The sequence below is a fragment of the Fulmarus glacialis genome, unplaced genomic scaffold, assembly GCF_000690835.1.
Source record: "Fulmarus glacialis isolate BGI_N327 unplaced genomic scaffold, ASM69083v1 scaffold26806, whole genome shotgun sequence".
Classification (NCBI taxonomy): Eukaryota; Metazoa; Chordata; class Aves; order Procellariiformes; family Procellariidae; genus Fulmarus; species Fulmarus glacialis.
The window spans coordinates 35,842-56,283 of record NW_009216824.1 but is presented as its reverse complement, the minus strand read 5'-3'; the positions used below and the strand labels follow the sequence as shown (position 1 = coordinate 56,283).

Below are 20,442 nucleotides of genomic sequence, written 5' to 3'. Positions count from 1 at the left end.
GGTAGGGGATGTCGTGAGGCCTTCCCCGCCCGCCACCCCCGCCGAGCAGCTCTCGTCCCACCGCGCAGGGCTGCAGACGCGCTCTGCCAGGGCAGCCCTGGGGCAGCCAGATCTTCTCATTGCAGGAGCCCCCCCAGCGACCCTCTGCTGCAGCCCTATTTCCCCTCCCGGCACGGCCCTCGGCACCACCACAGGCACGTCAGGGACTGCCAGCCCGTCAAGTACGGCAACAGAACACACGAAGCTTGGCCCAGCGACAACAGGACGGGCGGCCCAGTGGCTACGACCAGAACGTTTGTTTCTTACATCCCCCCAGGGGGCGAGAACCGCAAGGTGGTCTATGGCCACTTCACTTTCGTGAGGAACCCCCTGAGGACCTTCTCTGTGCTAGAGCCGGGCGGCACGGGAGGCTGCCAGGCTCACCGCAGAGCCCCCGTGGAAGAGACCGCAAAGCTCGGGAAGTGTCTGGGGGACCAGGACGGCGGACTTTGACATGGGAACCGGAGAGTGCTTTGGGAATGTCGTGAGCGATGGAAAGCTGGTGAAAAACTCTGGAGGCCTGCAAAATGCTCAGTTTGGCATCCGGAAGGATGGCACCATGGTGTTCGGGTAAGAGCTTGGGGGATGTTTGGAGAGCGCTCTCTCCTCCCTGAAGACCGTAGGAATCACTGAGGCAGGAAGCACTGCCCAGGCACTGCCTCCTTGGCCTCTCCCAGTTACGGCATGAGGATGCTTTGAACACTTAAATTAGGGCTATCCTACCTGTACCCCATTGAGCTATCTCTGGCCATTGGCTTTTTTTCCTAGGATGAAGAGAAGCTGGATAAATTACTCTGATGATCTCTAGCTGCTTAGGTTCCTGCGCCTCCTCTCTCAAAATGCAGCAGGTACACTTGATTATGGTGGAAGGGCAAGAGGTCTCTGTCCTCCCCACAGAGGAGAGGCAGAGCGGGCTACATAACTGCTCTGCCTACAGCACAGAAATGCTGGGGTTGGAAGGGACCTCTGGAGGTGCCTTGTCCAACACCCTGCTCAGCGCAGGGTCAGCTGGAGCAGGTTGCTCAGGGCCATGTCCAGTCAGGTTTTGAACATCTCCAAGGATGGAGACTCCACAACCCTTCTGGGCAAACGCGTTCCTGTGATTGACCACCCTTTACAGTAAAAAAGTTTGTCTTATGTTAAGTTACTTACTGTTAAGTAGAAATCCAGGCATCTCCTGGATTGCCTGTGCTCCACTGTGTTGCTCTTTCAGCATATGGTTAAAGTCCCCCATAAGCACCAGGGCCTGTGAACATGAGGCTTTTTCCAGTTTTCTGAAGAAGGTCTTATCCGCTATTTTCCGACCAGGCCATCTGTGGCAGACACCCACCATGATGTCACCCACGTTGATCTGCCAGAGCTCCAATCCTAGCCCGTAAGCTAGCTTGTGGTCAGTGCCTAGGCAGAGCTCCAGGCGTCCTGCTGCTCTCTCACGTGAAGGGCAGCTGCTCCCCACTTCTCCCACCACATTCCCTGTATCCATCCATTGCAGCACTCCAGTCACATGCACTATCCTGCCATGTCTGCATGATCCCAGTGAGGTTGTAGCCCTGCAGCTGCACAGACCTCTGATTCCTCTTGTTTGTGCCTATACTGCTTGCGTTATTGCACAGCTTCACACAGGCACCCACTCTAATTTTCCAGGAAGAGGGCGAGAGCTTCCCCATAAGTCCTCTCACCATTTCCTTATTTGTGCGCCTATGGTGGAGATCCCCTTTTGTTTATACTTTGTTGTTTCAAGTTCTTATGCCCACATCACCCTGCAACCTTCGCTTGCCAGCCTGGTCTACCTCTTCCTCACCTGACTGTGGGTGATCATCTTCCTCCTGTGTCATTCCTGGTCTAAAGCTCTCCTCAACAGATCGCCTATTTACAGAAGTTACTTTTGCCTCACTTGGTCAGGTGCTTATTCCTCAGAGAGGGTTCTATCCTTGTAAAAGCCAAATTCCTGTTGTCAGCACCAGCTGTGCTACTGCATATTGACCCATCCACTGCTTCTCAAGCCCTTCCACCTCACCAGCAGGATTGAGGAGAGGAGCACCTGGGCCACCCTTGGCTATCACCCCCCGAGCCACACAGTCGCTCTTGGTGCACTCCTGGTTTCCCCAGCAGTGCTGTTGGTGCCCGTGTGGAAGAGCAGCAGGGGGTAATAGTCTGGGGGCTGGAGAAGCCTCAGCAGTCTCCCCACACCATCCTAGATCTGAGCCCCCAGCGCACCTCCCTAGGCAGGTTAGCGGGTGGGGGCTCTGTCCCCCGCAGCAGGGAGCTTCCCCCTATCACTCATCCTCCTCCTCTGGTGCTGCTGCAGGGTTCAGGCTCACCTGGCACAGGCGCATCGTTTCACAGAGCTCCCAGCCCCTTGCCTGCTGCCAGGGCACTGAACCTGGGTGGAGGAAGAGCTCCCTCCTGGTCCCAGAGCTCACAGACTTCCAGCCTTCATCATGACAGGATTTGCCACCCCAGTGAGCAGATCCTGGGTGCTTCTTTTGGGCATTGTGGGGTTCAGGGTTTTGTTTCTGCAGGCTATTAGGGAAGATCTGTCCATCTCTTTTTCATCATCCCTGCTGCTGTGCAGCGTGCAGAGCTCCTCCTGTAGCTCCTTGTCTCAGCAGCATAGCTCCTCAGTCAGCACACACTAGGGCACTTTCCCCTGGCACCAGCTTCAGCAAAAGGCACCAGGTATCCCCGCAGCCCGAGCGCTGCCTTCTCCCTCCACAGCTCAGGCTGAATCGAGGTCTCTGCTGTGCTGGGGGTAGTTGTAGAAGTCAGTGCTGGAAGCTGTGCCCTGTGGTGTGTCACCACAGCCCCTGCCCTCTGCAGAGTCTCCAGCTCCCCCCTGCACGAGCTGCAGCATCTCATGGCTGCTGGGAGCTGTGGTCTCAGCCTGGCGGTTATATAGGCCTCTTCCTGGCACCAGGTGAAAGGGTGTGTGACACTCCCCACTAATCAGCGGGAGGCAAAAGCTCAAAGCACCCTTCGGTGAGGAATAGCTGACAGAGAGACTGTTGTTGCTCGCTGGAAGTAAAGGCCCCTGGTAGCTACCCTTCCCCAGCAGCAGCAGGCACCCTAAAGGTCCTTAGAAGGGTTCCCTGAGGTCCTTCTGATGGTCTCAGAAGATTGAGAAGCAGTCTGGAAGCTGCTGCATCTGTTGGCTGCATTCTCCACCCTTCTGATAGCCCACTCCCACGTGCCCTCAGACCTCAACCAGGATCCCTGCAAAGCCAAACTGCCTGGACCAAGCCGGGGATTTAGTGTGCAGCCGTTCTCTGACAGCCCTGAGAACCACGGCCTTAATTTACATGGTGGACAGGCTGGTGGAGTTGGTGACGTGTCCAATTTAGTGAGGGGGCTTCTGCCGAGGGGTCCAAGAGCAACTGCAAGGTCACTGTTGAGTCCTTAGTCTCAGCTCTGCCCTGCTTCTCTCCTGCTCTGGCAGGATTTCCCAGTTAAATGGAGTCATGGCGCTGTGTGAGCTGTTGTCTGCTTGGTGTCTTTGCAGCTTCCAAAACATGACACTAGAAATAGTTTTGGTGTAAATAATTTGGTCTGTCAGGGCAGTGGGGAAAGTAATTTGCACTTGATCCTTTCACACTATATCATGATCAGCGGGACGGTGCACCAGGGCACATTGTTACCCCCCACCTAGCGAAGAAGCTGCCTCTACCACCTAGACTGGCGATGCATAATTGCAGGCTTTAAAAGCTGACAGTTGATTAGTCCATGCTCAAGTCCATGTTGCGCAATTTGATCCATTTTCAGCTGTGTTCATTTTGTCTTTGTGTTCCCTTCCCATGGGTAAAAGGATTTCTTTTTGCCTGTTTTCCATTCACGTATTTTCAATTCCACTTTTCTACAAAGTGTGAAGCTTTGTTTGGCTGCAGTCACGGATACTAAAAAACTAAAAGTTGAGCATCCAGCTCCTAGACATGTCTGGAGCAGGTAGAACAATCAGTTTTAAACAAAAAACCACAGGCAGAGTTTACAGTGAAAGCACAGCTGTTCAGCCCCAACCCTTGCTGCTGTCCTCTTCTGTCAGTTGCAAACATCACCCAGCATCAGGTTCTGATGAGGCGGGTGTTACTCAGCACCCTAATTCTTGAGAGAAGAGTATCCCTTGGGAAACACCCCACAGCGACACACAACGCCTGATTGTGGAAGTGGTAGCTGAACAGTCCTTTTACTGTCTGACTGTTCAGTGAAAGGTTTTGCTGTCTGGAAGAGTAGAGGAAGCTCTTTCCCAGACGAGGGGAGTATGTAGCGTCCAGCAGTGTCTTCCCCTCAGTGCAGCTATGGGCAGACTGGATGCTGTTGCTGAAAACCCTCTCAAAAGCTGTTTGGCTGTTTTGCAGAATGGAAGCTGACAGTCAGCAAAATGTTACAGCTGCTTCCACAGATCCCTAAGTATTTGGCAGTGGCTCTGCCCTCATGTTCTGCCAGATGCTTTCTACCCTTATTATCCTGGCTCAGGTCCGCTGGCCACGCTGTTGGCAGGAGTTGTTTCATGCACAGCGGCCTGGGACCATCATTAACAGTGGTTTTGTGCAGAATAGCGGAGAACAGGGTCCACTCTGGCTGCTAAAGTGATGTTTCGCACTGCTTGGCCTTTAGTTTTGGATGTAGCTAGCCTTCATTCAGCCACCTTCACCCCTTCTCCCCGCTTCTGGAGCCTGCTGGCAGCAGAAGAGGCTCTTACAGGACGCTGCTGTGACTGTGGGTAACCCCCCCTGCTCTCTCTTTCCTAGTTACCTGTCTGAGGAAGATGTCTTGGATCAAGCAAACCCTTTTGTGCAGCTTGTGAGTGGGGTAGTTTGGCTCCTAAGAGATGGAGAAGTGTACGTCAGTCAGAGTCAAATGGCTGAGTGTGGTGAAACTCAAACCACAGGTAAATATTGTAAAGCCTAGCTTCAGCCTGGGTACAGATTGTCCTTCTGATGGGGCTACTGGAAGGAGGGGGTAGCAGTGGAAACTATGTTGTCTAGTTTCAGTTTGCTACTCACTTAAGCGGTCCAAATTTCTTCTACTGTGCTACTTTACCCTGAGTCTGCGGCAACTGCAGTACAAGAAATAGGCTGCCTGCAAGATGAGGCTGCACTTGCCTGTTCAGGGTCATTGAACAGAATTTGCTGAGGACCATAAATAGTGGTGGAATGATTGGCATTAATACTTGTCCTGAGAAACTCAAAGCAGATGCCTCTTACAGGAGTTTAAAACTGAGGGCTTGTGAATCCCCTTCTTTGTCCCTGTGCCAGACAAAAACTTAACAAGAGTGCTTCTGGAAATGCTATTCCTAGATGGGCTTGGATGAACAAGAGGAACCTGGGCTCTGTTCTCATTGTGTTTCAGTTTAGGTGAGCTCCTTGCTGGGAGCCGTTTTGCAGACAGATGTGTCTAAACAGCCAGTTCTGTCACCCAGCTGGTGCCTGAATTATTCCCTCTCCTGCACAGGAACCTTTGACAAGTTCATCAATGTGGTATCAGCCAGGACTGCGGTCGGACACGACAGTCAGGGGCAGCTGGTCCTGGTTCATGTGGATGGACAGACAGAATCCAGAGGGTAAGGCCAGGGCTGCGGTAAGGTCTTGGGGCAGGCGCAAGATAGGTCTTTAAATTCTGTCACTGGAACTGGAGGGACTCTGCAGCTGCCAGTAATATGTTTTAAGGCAGAGGCTTGCAGAGCTCAAGAGGTCAGTTGAAGACACGGCTGTTTGGTGTCTTTCTGCCAGAGCCAGAAAAGGCTAATGCAGCTTCCAGGCAGTGAGTCAACGTACCTGGGATGGGAGAGCTTCCCCCCTTCCACTGAGGAGAGGGACCAAGCTTCTAGTATAGCAGTTTCATTGAAGTCAAATAGCATGAATGAGCAATGAACAACTGTTTGCTTTTGCAGGGTCAACCTCTGGGAAATGGCTGAATTTCTGAAGCAGCAGGGAATCATCAATGCTATCAACCTAGATGGTGGAGGGTCCGCAACGCTGGTCTTAAATGGGACCCTCGCAAGCTACCCGTCTGAGCACTGGTAGGTGCTGGCTGCTCATGCCCATGAGTAACCACGCAGCTCCCGTTAGCGTGCAGAGCTCAGTCCTACCCCTCTGCTCTGCAAGGGAGTCAGCCTGCATTGCTGGGAGATCACAGTGTAAAGGCAAGTGACAGGTTTTGTGGGAGAGAGTGATTCTAAAATGTAAAGCGATTTAGTGACTACATATTTTTTCCACTTAGTCATCCGGGATTAAAGTTTAGCTGTTTTCAGACATGCAGCAAAGCTGTTCGACATGACTGAGTGGCCTGATGTGGGAATCACATAAGGAAACAGCTTTTAGACTAGGAGATTCAGAGCTGCACATTCAGAGGAATTAGCAGAAGTCTGTCAACAGCTTATTATTATGGAAGAGAAACACTGACTTGGAGACCCTGCCCTGCCTCACGTGAGGGAACCTAAAGAATATTTTACTTTAAATTTAGCTTTTTTGTCATTTCTGACTGTAAACATGAAGGGATTTAAAATTCAATTTGCAGTCTGACAGTTGAAAGCCAAGCGTTGCTATAACTGTAATGACGTAACTTATATCAAAGCAAATAATATTCAGGAAAAGGCATTTTGAACGCCTAAGTTAGGGAAGCTAGGACTGCTTAAAGGGAGACTTTGCTTGCATGCTGCTTTCTGTAATTCTGTGTTTGAAATGACTCCTATCCAACAGGTAGTTAAAACATTGACTCAAATCTAGTTTTATGTTTATATTTTGTCATTATTAATGTTCTTGTTTGCCAATGTGAATCAGAATGAAAGTTTGTGGATTGTATCAACTGGTTTCATGTAGGGCTGGGAGCAGCACAGTGCTTGCACGCCTTATGGGACCCGTCTTCTGTCCCCAGCTCCTTTGACAACATGTGGCGCTGCCCTCGGAGCATCTCGACCATCGTGTGTATCCACGAGCCTGCCTGCGAGCCTGCAGACTGCAGCGGTCACGGGGACTGCGTGCAAGGGGAGTGCCACTGCTCTGGGGACTTCTGGAGAGGCCCAGCCTGTGACGTCTTGGACTGCGGCCCTTCCAACTGCAGCCTGCATGGCGTCTGCACGGACTGTGAGTCGCTGCGGTGCGGAGAAGGCCTCTAACACGGAGACGCCAGTGGGTGCCTGTGGGTAGCTCGAAGGGAAGCACGGACCTGGGCAGTATATACACGGGGAATATCGCTTACCTGCGCTCGAGGCACCACGGTGGGGCCTCAGCACATCACTGGGTGCAGTCCTGGCTGGTCCCACCCTGGTGTGAAGGAGCGTAGCTCGCATGAAGGGCACCAGCAGTAGCCGCTTCCTTCGCTGCGGAGAGCAGCAGTCTTTGGAGAGGCTTCCCAGCCGCGGGAGCCCAGCCTTTTAGGGCCGCAGGTGCTGATTGTCTGGCCAGCCCATGCCCTGGCTCGGGAAGCCAGCTGGTGCTGTGTGCCTCAGCCCTTGTCTTACCTTCTGGGTATATGGGGCTGCTCTGCCCCTTCCCTCCAGCATCTGAAGCAGCAGTAGAGGTGGTCAGAACACATTGGCTTTAGGAGAGAGCGGCAGGGGGCTGGGACTCAGATCTGGAAACTGGACCTGTAATAGGACTTGACTTCATACTCCATGTCTGAGTTTCCCTTTCTGCCCCCGGGGGTTGTGCTCCTGGTTGGTTTGTAAATCTGCTGACGGGAAGGGCAGTGTATTACACTGTATGACAAAGCAGCTGAGTTCTGCCCCCTCCCCTTATTGTTCCTTCTTGACTCTCCTGCTTCATGATTTTTACAAGTGAGAAATTGCAACTCTTCCGTAAAGTTGTTTTGAATCTAGGGACTGCATAATATATACCCCTCAGCTCCTGCTCTTCTGTGCCTGCTCAATCCTGTTTTCCTGTTTCTTTGCTACCTCTGTGATTGAACTCGCAGCCAAGTTTGCACCAGTGAAGTGACTGGGCAGAGCTCAGTGGCTACAGGTGTTGGTAATAGTTGACCCAGAGTTAATCTCTCGAAATCCAATCAGCAGGAGGTTCTGCTGTGTTTGGCAGCTGTAGTGGGTGGGTATTTGAACCTAACCTGTGCGTGAGTTCAGGATTCCTCTTCTGTGGGTTCCTTGGCAGAGGCAGGGGAAGTTAAGAGAACACCCCAAGAAGCAGAGGCTCCTAATTTTGAGTTCCTGCTATTTCTAAGTCTTTCTCTGTTGTTATTAATGCCTGTTTGTGTGTGTTTGCACAGCTGGATGCCTGTGTGATGCTGGCTGGATTGGCAGCAACTGCAGTGAAGGTAATGCTGACTTCCACTCCACTCCTTCATAGCCAGCGAGAGGATAGTGTGAACCACTTCCTAACAGCTGGCTGCCTGCAGCGGTGGGTGGCTCCCCAAGAGGGAGCAGGGAAGGGAAAGGCTTCAGTGTGCCTTTCTTTTTGTCAGTGTGAGTTTAATTGCAGCCTGAGCATCTTAAGATGGGCTTGGTGCAAAGGCACAGACTCAGCTTCTGTTCTCTGAGCAGCCATCAACACCCTGTGCCAGTGACTGCTCCGTGGGTTAAGCATGGGGTGGGCTTGCTGCCTTTGTGACGAGGGCCCTGATGAGATCTCTGCTTGTTTCCTGTAGCTTGTGCTAGCGGTTTCTATGGGGATGCTTGCACCCAGAAATGCCAGTGCCAGAACAGTGGCTCGTGTGACCCCGTGCACGGAGCCTGTTCCTGCCCCGCTGGGTACTATGGCACCAGCTGTGAGCAAGGTAAGGGCTGCTCCGAGTAACAGCCTGGGCTGGGCAGAGGCTTTTGTGTCGCATCCGAGCCCCCTCTCCTAGGCAAAGCAGGCTCAGACCTGAACTTCACAGCTGGGGTGTAACCTACCAGCTGCCAGCTCTTAGGGGCTTGCCTGCCCTACCCAAATCGGCTAAAAGGAAAAGGAGGGAGCAGAGAGGAGTTTTCTTCATCATTAGAAAACTGTGGATGCCTGTTTAGTCTCTGCCCCAAAGAACTGTGTTGCTTTCCCAAGCTCGTGAGTGTAGAACGTGAACACTTGAATATCCTTCGCTTGAGGGAGTTGTGCCAGGCCCTGCCTGTAGCCCAGGGTTCAGGAGATCCAAGTCAGTGGCTGTGAAACACTCCAAAGGACCATTCTGGCTTACAGCCTTCCAGCTCTGGCTGCGCAGGTGCTAGTGCTAAAAGAGTGAGCGATGTTTTTGATTGTGTAACCACTCCAGCTTTTCTGGAGTGCTTGAGGCCCCCTGTGTATCTGACTGAACAGCCTGCTCTGGTGACAGGACAAGTTAATTACAGCGTGGGTGTAAACTTTTTGCATGCATGGTTACGCTAACGATGCTTTGTTCCCAGCCTAGGAATGCTCAGCCAGCCCAATCCCTATTTTACAAGATCTTCTCCTTGAAGTAAACAAAATAACAGCAGTTAACTCACCGTTTGGTGCTTTCAGGCTGCTGGAGGAAGCAGGGTGGGCAGGCAGAACAGCTTTGTCAGGCTGCAGGAAACCTGCTCAGCACAGCCGAAGAGCCCACTGGATGCTTGTACTCAAAGACGAGTACTTGCTTCCCTTTAGGAACTGGCTGCTGATGCCCCCGTCCGCCTTCGCTTCTGAGCCAAACAGCAGGGCTGTAGCTCAGACGTGGCAGGGAGAAAAACACATGGGAAGCCACAGGCCAGAGACTGCTGTTGTGACAGAAGCGACACGAACACCTCAGTCAGACGTAGGTGAGGCTTGAGCCTCTCCTAAAGCTCTGAGTGTGCCCATCCTTCCTGGCACGGAGCTGGTGCATTTGGGGAAACAGGCTCAGTTGAGCTGGGGGGAGCTGCAGTGACAGACTGGGTGGTTTCAGAGCATGTGGAGCTTTGACGATGACAGACTTCTTTGTAATCAATTCCCTAGAGTGTCCCATGGGCTGGTATGGGCCAAACTGCCAGAAACCGTGTGCTTGTGAACACATGTGTCCCTGCCACCGGGAGACAGGCAGCTGCAACATCACCTATGAATTGGCAATACAGGAGCAGTTAAACAAAGGTACCTCTGGTTACAGCGGTTGTCTTTTAAAGAAAAGAAGTTGGAAGAGCAGCTTTGGTGCATAATGTTCTTTTTGTTCAGTTATCAGCTCTGGCTGGCTGCCATCTTACCTAAGCTTGCTCTTTTTCAGTGGAATTTTACACCTTCCTTCCAACGCTGCCTTTCTTCCCTCTGTTCTTTGTTTTCCAGCTGGGCAGTGTTTGGCTTCCCAAAATAAGAAAAGGAGCAAAGAAAAGTTCTCTCTGTCAGAGTAAGTGTGTAATACTCATCCTATACGTGTATACATGCACACCAAGTCCATGCCGTCAGTTGCTCACTGCGAGATGGAGTTGTTCACACCACTCCCGGGTGCCAGGGCAGTGTGTCAGACCTGCTGCTTCATTGCCCAAAGCATCTGTGTTCTGACTTCATTATATCACCTGCAGCTCTCATGATGGGAAAGATGAGGATATGGAAGGCAGAGTGATAGAAACCTAATTGTAAGCCAAGTGCTGAGCTGAAGCCCCCATCACCGGCAGTTGGTGCTCCGAGCCTAGCGCTCTGCAGCTTACAGTTAAACAAGAGCCACCTTTCCTCTCCCACTGACAACTGTATGTGCAACAAACAGACAAGGACAGTTCCAACACCAGAGCACAGCTGTGCAGGCACAGCTGGTCGCTTGTTAGCTGAGCAGAAAGCTAAAAACACCCATTTGCTCCAGCTGCCAGAGCAGCCCTTCAAAGACTTTCACAGAGCATGTTCTCACCTGCCTGAGAGCAGAACCACAAGGTTATGATGACAGAGAAGGGAGCGCAAACCTTGAGAAGTCATTTGCACACTGGGAATATGTGAAAGCAGGTCAAGAGATTGCTTACATAGATTTTTTTTTTTTTTTCTTCCCTCTGACAGAAAAACCTGGATCTCCATGACCTCTGTCTTGGCTCTGCTTCTCGTGATTAGTGCCATGGGAAACGTAGGCCTTTTCCTCAGGTCAGAGAGGCACCGTGAGAGTGGTGACTATCTCTACCACCCCCTGAGGAAAACGAATGGGGAAGCCAGTCATACCTCCACATCTGCTGCCTGCGAGACAGAAGATGCTCAGGACCAAAGTCAGACACTCCTTTAGAGTCCCAGATGAGAAGAGATGAGGTATTTTACTCTGCACTTGTACTGCACCACTCAGCACGGACTGTTCCAGAGGCTGTTCAGACCGACGGTGGAAAACTGCTGACTGACCAAGACCAGCAGCAAGAGACCTCAGTCCAAGAAACTCCCTTCTTTCTGGCCTGGCCCTGCTGAGAACATGGCTACCTTCCCTCCCTTCCTCTGCTGCTCCGGCTGGAGCAAACAAGATGGCCATAGGAGGATGCAGGGAACAAGCCTTGGGGCCAGTGTCCACACACACAGGTGGATAAGGGAATTCCACTCCTGCAGCAGGAGAGGAAATGGGCTGGTTACTTCCAGTGCTTGAGGGAAACAGGTGAGGAATGTAAGCCATAGGCACTTCAGAAAGGTCCCTTCTCACCTGAGCAGTGGTAAGTATTTTTAAGATGCAAGATAAATTGCCTGTAGCATAAAGCTAGGCTTAAGGAAGTTGGCTTAAGGATGCTGTAAGTCTGTAACTGTCTGCCCTTCCCTGGTAGGCAGACCATTTTAAAATGGTGAAAAAGTGCAGCACACAATGAAACCACAACATTGCTTCTTCTGGGCACAGTGGTAGGCTCTAAGGCTGACACACAGGGTTGGGCCTGTCTTGCACCTGACTTTCTTCACCTGGCCTGCACTGACTGCAGGGCCAGAGTGTTTTCTTACTGAATCCTTAGTCCTAGGAGTAGTCTAACAGGTGCTTGATGAGCACTGCATTTGTGGTAGGTTCTTGCAGTTCAGCAACATAAAGCACCTCCTCAGGTCAAAAATTTCATTCTTGCCTTCTCCCATGCCTCCCAGAAGCCGGTGTGCTCTGCCGGCTGCCACTGAGGTGCCCTGTCACCAAGGTACCACAGCCTGGAGCTCTCCCACCTGGGGAGGGGGTGAGACAGCAGCAGCCCGGCACGCTCAGCGTGACACAACCAAGCCATGGGGCTGGGCTCGCCCCACCCCAGCCTGATCAGCCTGTGCCGTCCTCCCAGCAGGACAGTCCCTGCAGCGGCCCTTGCTCGCTGCTGCTAGAACTGCCCTTCCCTCGCCAGAGGGAATACTAGAATACATCCTTGCACAATGCATTTTAAAAAAAAAAACCAAAACCAACATATTTGAGTTTGCTTCCATGGGAGGGAAAACTAGCCTTTAATGTGCTACTGTAATGTTGCAAAGGGGGGTGTAAAGCCTGTCTGAGCCTGAATATTAACATTTTTATGTACTCTGTTTTTATCTATCCAACTAAAGGATATGTAATTTTTGTGCCACTGTTGGCATCAAATCAACCTGTAAATGGAAGATTCTATTTTTCTATTATTTACAGAAGACTATTTGAAACTTGAATAAAGTCTATTAGTATTAACTGCCTGAAACTCAAATTCTTAATACTCAGTTGCAGAAGGAAGATGCGACCCTTTCCCAGTTAATCTGTTGGCCATTCAAACCCAGTGGGCCCTTTTTATTTTAAATAACCAACTACATTGGAGGATGATGTGTACAAGCCTACTCTGTGGTATGAAAATAAACAAAAAATGCTGGTTCTAAAGGAGAAAATTAAAGAACTTTTTAGTTAAAAAGTAGGAATAAGTGAATACAAGCAAGTCTTACCTCCATTTCTGTGGGTAAAGAGAGCAGCACACATGCTTAAATTTTCAGAGTTTACCACAATTTGAACAGTTGCATCAAACAATCAGACATGTTCTTTAAAGACACTTTTTTATTTCCCACATACAGAAATGTACAGCTCCTACCAGAACCTACAAATACTGTAACTAAGTACATTTGTTGTCAAGTAACATGTTACAAAGCACTCTGCATTTTGCTAGTGTGCTCTTAAAGAATGTTTGGGTTCTTTTGGCTGAGAAAAATCAGGACTTCAGTATATAAAACCAAAGACAGCTGCAAGGGAGAGAAAGTAAGTGCTTGCTAAAAAAAAATTAATGCCCATTTAACTTATATATGTAACTAATAGTTTGGAAGTGGATGTTGATGTCATTAAAAGCCAATGCATGTCACATGATTCCAATTTAGCCTTCCAAGAGATAAATAATCAGGTATAAGAATCACCACAAACATGTTGGAAGAATATTAAAGCTAATAGCATGCAGGAATCTTTGACAAATGCTTGTCAATTTTAGTCCTTAAGAGTCTAATAGCTCTGTTTCTTGCATTGTTTGGCTCACAGGGTAAACATTTCAGATATTAAAGAAGTGTGAGCTAGTAAAATGAAAGAAGGGATTCCTCCGACTAGTATGGCTGGCCTTAGCCGCTGCGTCAACATAGCAGCTTCACACCTGAGCTGAGTGGACAGTTGGGCTCACCACTTCCTACCAGGAATTCTGAGTTGCAGTGTTACACATTTAAGATGACTGGATTATGGCATCCTCAAAAGCTTTTGATGAATAAACCAAATTTGGATTATAAATTCTTATTAAAAGTTGTTTTTTTCCTGTTACGGAAAGGGAATTGATACAACCAAACAGGCCAGCCATAAGACTGAAGTGAACAAGGCTGTGACTGAAGCTCCGCAAACAGATCTGCACAGCCGAAGCGGCTGCAGTCGCTCCGAATTCCCTCACGTAATGACAATCAGAATCGCTCTTCCCCCAACAGCAAGTACAGGAAGCCGAGAAACAACCAGGACGTGCTCTCGGTGCCTCCCCGCCAACAGTGTAAGTGCGTTAGAGTGCCGGTTTACAGCTTAACCCTTGGCACACGGGAGCGGTGAAGCAGCCAGCACTGCTGCTTTCGCACTTTCCTGGGCTAGAGTCTCCCTCGGTCCCCCCCCAAGGCTAAGCTGCTCTGTCCACAGCAGTTAAAAAAAGCCCCTTTCAAACCTGAAAGACAGCAAAGTGTTTAGCCAAAATGACTCAGTTACTGCATTCCAGCTTTGCCCCAAGTCTAGTCTGACATCCATCGTCAACATGTGCCCACTGGTGACGTGCTCCATGTTTGCCTTTCCCAGTCCTACTGGGACAGCAGCCAGTAAATGGTGGGATGGGGCAAACCTGTAGAAATTGCTGAGAATAAAGGTTTCACATATGGCCATATTTAATTGTAAACAACGGCACAACACTTTGTACCTACAGCACAGCGTCCTTTCTCTTGAGACCTCATATCACACATTAAACATGGCAACAGCTCTTTGAGGTAGGTATCATGTTTTGCATACGGAATACTTGAAACGGGGGAAAGCCCCAATTTACTGAGGAGCTATTTTTTAAGTACCCAGCTAGTTACCTGAACACAGCCGAGCTCACCGACTTCACTGAAGAGCAGCTGCCGGGAGACTGCCAGGGAGCAGGGAGGGCCTTGCTGCATCTCTAGCTCAGCACCTAAAACTGGAGTCCATTTTTCAAGATTCTGGCTTACAAGATTTGAGAGATGAGTAGCTCCCAGGGAGCCAGAACCCAAAACTCCTCCCAGTCTCAACTCACAAGAGGTTGCTGTGAAGAAAACAGCATGTTTTATTTCCTAAACCACACTGATAGTCATTTTAGGGGGAAAAAGGTGTTTTAGAAGAATTCTGCTTCTTTTGTATCTGCAGTTCACAAAGTCGGATTTAAAAAGCACAGCACAGCATCAGCCACAACATCCAGGCTGTTGTCCCCTTTCTCCTGTTACATTAACCTTCAGGAAAAAAGGGGGAAAAAAAAAATCCATATTGGATTATTTAAATTGATAGCTAAGTAAATTGGTAGGTGGAAAAACCCAGGCAATTTTGCTTAAAATTGAGAAGGGAGAGATCACAAGCTGCTTCCCAAACAGATGTGTGCAGCAACCTCTTGTGGGGCAGAGGTGCGGTACCAGCGAGGAGCAAGAGGAAAAGCCACGGTGTGACATCCCTGGAGCAGCAGGAGGGAGCGCTCCGAAGGACCAGCCCTTCACCACTCCCAGGCTCATTCAGAGACCTGCCAGGGAGTGCCAAGTTACAGACGCCTCACTGACAAGAGTTAAACACCCAAAACTTTTACTGGTGGAAGGAGAACAGCATATGCCACATTTTAAAATAAAAAATATAAAATCCAGTGCAATGGAAGAGATTCTTAACCAGAGCAAACAGGAATGTTACCACCATGGGATGTGACCAACCCCGTAAGAATCAAGCCTCAGGAAGCTGAAATCCTGAAACGGCATGGGGAGGACGAGGCTGGGTTTGCTCGTGATGCTTTGGGAGTCAGTCTGAAATTCTGCTTCTAGCATCAGAATTAATTATGGCTAAAGGATTCTACATTAGGGATATACACACATGCACTTTTAATTCCAGAACTCTTGATTTTTTCAGAGCAAAGGTATTGCTTTTCCCCTCTCTATAAGACTCCAGTTACACTAAAATGCCTGAGACAGAAGTTTTATTCATCTGGGAGAAATGGTAAAGTCCACAGAACAAGTGGGGAACTCTCTGAAATCAGAACTTTCCCCGAGGCCTGCATAACTAAGTTACCTGTTCTGCTCTCACAGTGAGTGATGCAAGATGGGAGAGAAATTTCTTTGACTCCAGTACTTTAAAAAAAAAAAACCAAGCAACTTATATAAGCACATCAAGTTCTTCATCTCCCATTGTTCCCAAATATTGGGTCTCTCTTCTTCTTTGTCAGTGCCCGGTGCTTCAAAACCAGTAATTAAAAAAGCAGGGTTAGAAGGAACTAGTTTACACATATGTTGTTCTTAGTTGCACAAATTCCATCGACCTTAATAAAAACTTGGTGAGAGGGAAAGAAACCCCAAGTCTTTACAAGAATCATGGCCATGCCTACATGAATTGCTGGAGGAGGACACCACGCTTCCAGCACCACCTGTGCCTGCCCCCACCCCGAACCCAGAACTGTTCATGCTGCTCCCCAGCTGGGGAACTGGAAACTCATTCATTTTCGACCACATTCGCTATATTACGTGACAGGAGCCACTCGGCTGGGATAACCTGAACAGTTGTGGGGGCAGTACCCTCACGATCCTTCTGCAGGCAGATCTGCGCAGAGGTAGCCTCCAGCTGGTGGGGAAGAGTCTTCACACAGCACAGCTGGAGCCGAAAGCAGACATCTGTCCACATCAAGCCCTGCGTGTCTGCTAGCTGCAAATGCTGCCTAAGGGCAACGGAGTATTTGGTGCCTATTCTCGCTTTGTTGCCACCCAGACAAGAACACATGTAACTTTGCTGCCCAACCTGATCAATAGATCACTAGCACCTTTGCTACACATCTGCTCTCTGGAATAATCAGTGGAGATTATGGACACACATGGTATTTTTGGTGTGTCACAAAGATGCACTCTCTTTTTACAACTCCTGAACTCAATCCTTGCTTCTTAATCCTAAAAAACGTCCCTCGAGTCCAAAAAGCATTGGACTCCAACCTTGCCTTGCAGGAAAAGGTGGCACACAGCCCTTACCCCAGTGCTCTGTGCGATACAGCCCTTTATGCAAGAACATCCAGTGATCACAAAAGATTAGAACTGAAGTAGAAACATTTCTTGGGATTAGTTATTCCTTTCTAAAATGAAGTTCATCCCATTAAAAAGGTGACTGGATTTAATAAATAGTCATTTTTGAGGTTATAAATAAGTTAAAATTAAAAATAAGCTAGTATTTGAATAAATATATCTCAGTAAGTGCTTAAATACATACATGCTTTTTTAAGTTTTCTCTTCAAGTTAGCTCATGTTTTAAAGAAGCAAAATCTATAATACTGCCATAAAATTTTGTGCCTTCAGGAAATAAAATATTGCTTTTCTTAGCCCTTTATAATTTGATTCAGTTCCCATCCACTTTGATGAGATGGGTCAGATCTACTCATTATTGCTTGTAAACCTGAGGAAAAAGGAAAAATAGTTTATCTTTAAGAAAGATACTGCTTACTGGAGGCAGGTTCTCTGCCTGTACTTTCTAGAAAACCATTTTGACTTTTGTGTCTCAGTGGGTTAAAAAAATCCAACATATTTCCTAATAGCATCCTGTCAGCTCAGAAGAGGTTTTAGGTTTGACCTGGAACTGATTTCTGAAACGTCCTGTCTGTATTAAGGTATTTAGTTTGCTTCAAGTCCCTGCACCTGAAATGCCCACTTTACTTTCTGATGTGTAATTGGTACCCTGGGTACCCAGAAAACTAGATTAGTTTTGCTACACGTGAATAATCTAGTCCTAGAGATCAAACAGATAAGGCAACATCAGTCTCCTCTACCACGCGTAGGAAAAGGACTGATTGGAAAGAGCCCTTTAAAGTTGAGTAATGTACAGATCCATGCAAACTGACATTCATCCAAAACCACAATTTGTGAAAAAGACTACTGAGAAGTAGGCATCTGATATAAAATTTCTAAATCTGCCATTTGAATTCTAAGTTTTTATGTTTACAATAGCTCCCAGAAGCCTCTCTGTGTCCAAATGGCTGCTACCTGTGGTCACACGAACGACTGCCTCAAGGCTCAGTCCCTGTAGGCTCTTTGGTTTGGTGCACAGAGCAGCTCTGGGGCGGCCAGGAAGCCCCGAGCGATTTTTCCTTGCCGCTGTAGCCTTGGCCCTGCTATCTAGAAAGATGGGAGCTGCTCTGGGACTGGCTGGAAGATGTCGTGGCTCCACTCAGCTGGGAAAAGCCGCTGTTGCAAGATTCCAGGCTTGACATGGATCCCCTGGGATGGGACAAAACAGATGTATTTGTTAGGAAGGCAGCTATTAATGGCTAACTCTATACATCTGACAGGAGATCAACTTGCATTCTATAACACTTGCAGAAGTATTTTATTTTTTGTCCCATCTTTTTCAAGTTTGTCTCTAAGAATCTCAGGCTTCCTTTGTGTCATGATGAAAAATTAAATTGTCATAGATATCTTTTTTCTTAGCTACAGATATTATACCTTGTCTCTTGCAGTTATTCTGGGAGTGGGACACAGCTGGAGCCCCTGTGGGGCTGCATTCACAGCCGCTGAGCAGAAAGGAAAACTAAAGAGCACTCCAAATGCAGCATAGCTCAGTGAATGCAGCTGCCACTGTTAACCCAAGAGCTCCAGCCTGCTAAGCAGGAGAGTCCCAGCTTCAGCATGTCCAGCCATGGTCTTCAGCTCCTTCTGCCAGACTGGGTTCACCGTAGCTGTGACTGCCTACTGTTCCTGACACATTTTATGCAGGTAGAGCAACAAGGAACAGGTTTGAATGATCAGAGTGAGGAATTTGCTGCAGCTCTGACTCCACAGGATCTGGCCAGTCACATTCTCAAGGTCACCACCTGCCCATCTGCAGGTATGGTCTATCTAACACTTCCTCCAGCTCCTAGTGAAGGCTCAAGTACTTGCAAAGGATTCAAATTACTGGGTGATTTGAAAAGTGCTTTTTGCATTAAAGGAGGCTAGACAAATCCTGCCAAGGTTGATGTATTCACCTATTCAGAAAGCATTCTCCAAGTCACAACTGACATCCTTCTCAAGAGCCAAACGAAATATGTATGAAATAGCCCAGCTGATATTTGTTAAGTTACTCCCAAAGTAATTTGTCAAAATGTTCCCATCTAAGATCAAAAAACTCCTCAGTCAAAAACCTCCCCCTCTTCAGGTAGCTGTAAAGCAAGAACTGAAGCACAAATTCTGCAGGTGGACATACAGCCAAGGGGTCCCTTATTACCTACAGCACTGAAGGAGATTATTGGTGCAAAATGCCACCAAGTCTTTGTCCATCTAACTTATCATCAATGAAACGCACACCCTGTGGAGGTCATTGGTATCTGGATGTTTAACTTGCCCTTAGTCCTCTCATTTGGCTTCTCTATTGCAAGTTGTATAGTAAATCCCCCCAGTAAATCTCCTACCTGAAGTCCTTGGATGCAAGCACCTCATAGTAGTATATAAGCTTGCACTTGTGACTGGAAACTTGCAGAGAGGCAAGAACATCATCCACCCGAGGGAGGCTAGTGCCAGAACAGGGGAGAGGACCATGCATTTTCCACTGGAGAATGTAAAAGCCAGGCCAGCGAGTCACATGAGATCCCTGGAAGAGAAAGAAAGTGCCATCAAGTGACTGCCAGGCGTCTTAAGAAATAGATGAATGACTTGGCAAAGTCAAAAGAAATTATTGAGCTGACTACTTTGGGGAGCATACATCATTCACTTATTTTACATGCCTGAGCCACACACCCCTGTAATGCTATTCAAAAAATAGATGGTTATTTTCAATTAGCTTATCATCATGGACTATGGAATCTCTTTCCAATGGCTCAGTCTAAATTAGGACTGCAATAGCAGCCACTTTCTCAGGGAATCCAGAGAATGATGACCACAGCAACTATTTCCAAGCAATACATGACTCCCCATGCTATCAATTCCTTCCCCTCCCCACCACCAGACCATTTCGGAGTTTCCTAGGACTGTAAGATTCATGCCAGGACCCAAACACATCTGACCTGGATGCTCTCTCCTTCCCGGCAAACCAGTGGAGATTCCATACGGCTGTAATCCACCCCAAGGACCCATGTCTTATCAATTAGCTGCATATTGTCCCCAGCAGCAGAGGTACTTGGTAATGTGGCTTCTTTATGACTTGTTTCAGGAGCTCGTTTGGAGTGAAAGAGGCTGAACACCACATCTCCCTTCAGGATGTCAAAGTCCCAGGTGATGACGGATTCCCCTTCCAATATCTCCACAACTATCTAAGAAGGGAACAGAACAAGTACATTGTAAAGAGTCAGGTCTTCAGATGGCAGCCAGCATCTTTCTCCCCACTCTGCAAACACGCTTTTCTCTATAACCCTTCAGTTAAGCTATTGGTCTTGATTCCTAAGGAGGATGTAGACTGATTTCCATTGCCACTTTTCTGCCCCAGTAGATCTGCTCAGGCATTTTTACCCCATCTCTCTTGCTTGTAAATCATTTGCTAGTTCTAGGAAAACCTCAGTGGAACTGAAGCAAAGCATTCAGGACATAGCAAAGAGCACGTTCCGAGTGGCTATGAACTCCAAAAGGCACTGCTGCTTTTTCAGGAGCCTAAGCAGGCCAAACCAGAGTAACTTATCACCAGCGAAACTGGTAGGCTGTTTTGACATTCAAGTGCTCCTTCTTTGGACATTCTCTTTTCTGATGACCCCCGTCAGGATGTTCCCAGTACATACCTTCTTGTATCACCACCACTACTGTCCTAGCTATGCCACTGAAAATGGAAGCTGTACTATCAGAAGGGAAACTGAGGGAGCTTTATCTTCCCAGGAAGGAGTTCCAGAAGATCAGCCCACAGTAGAGACAAGTGAAACTGTTTCTCAAATTGCAGTTCTTTATTTCCACACTTCTAGCTAGTGTTAGCCTTCCCAAGAAA

The 20,442-nt window shown here is 48.5% G+C and overlaps 2 protein-coding genes across 2 annotated transcripts in view; one reads left to right on the top strand and one right to left on the bottom strand.

Moving 5' to 3' along the window:
* Positions 1-125: 125 nt before the first annotated feature.
* On the top strand, positions 126-10,503 carry LOC104078000 (N-acetylglucosamine-1-phosphodiester alpha-N-acetylglucosaminidase-like; the record flags this gene model as incomplete). The annotated part of the gene is given in 10 exon segments (XM_009579445.1): positions 126-485; positions 487-609; positions 4,782-4,921; positions 5,485-5,593; positions 5,924-6,052; positions 6,907-7,115; positions 8,251-8,298; positions 8,629-8,757; positions 9,906-10,037; positions 10,463-10,503. Coding segments are annotated over 10 exon segments (1,420 nt in total), but the record flags the coding sequence as incomplete, so codon positions are not given.
* Positions 10,504-17,578: 7,075 nt separating this feature from the next.
* Positions 17,579-20,442, bottom strand: part of LOC104077999 (SEC14-like protein 5) — a 33,333-nt gene continuing 30,469 nt past the window's right edge. The window contains exons 13-15 of the mRNA XM_009579444.1: positions 19,538-19,783; positions 18,947-19,125; positions 17,579-17,777 (exon numbers count right to left, since the gene is read on the bottom strand). Coding sequence (XP_009577739.1) covers positions 17,672-17,777; positions 18,947-19,125; positions 19,538-19,783 — 531 coding nt within the window. The 3' untranslated portion in view covers positions 17,579-17,671. The remainder of the gene's footprint in view (positions 17,778-18,946; positions 19,126-19,537; positions 19,784-20,442) is intronic.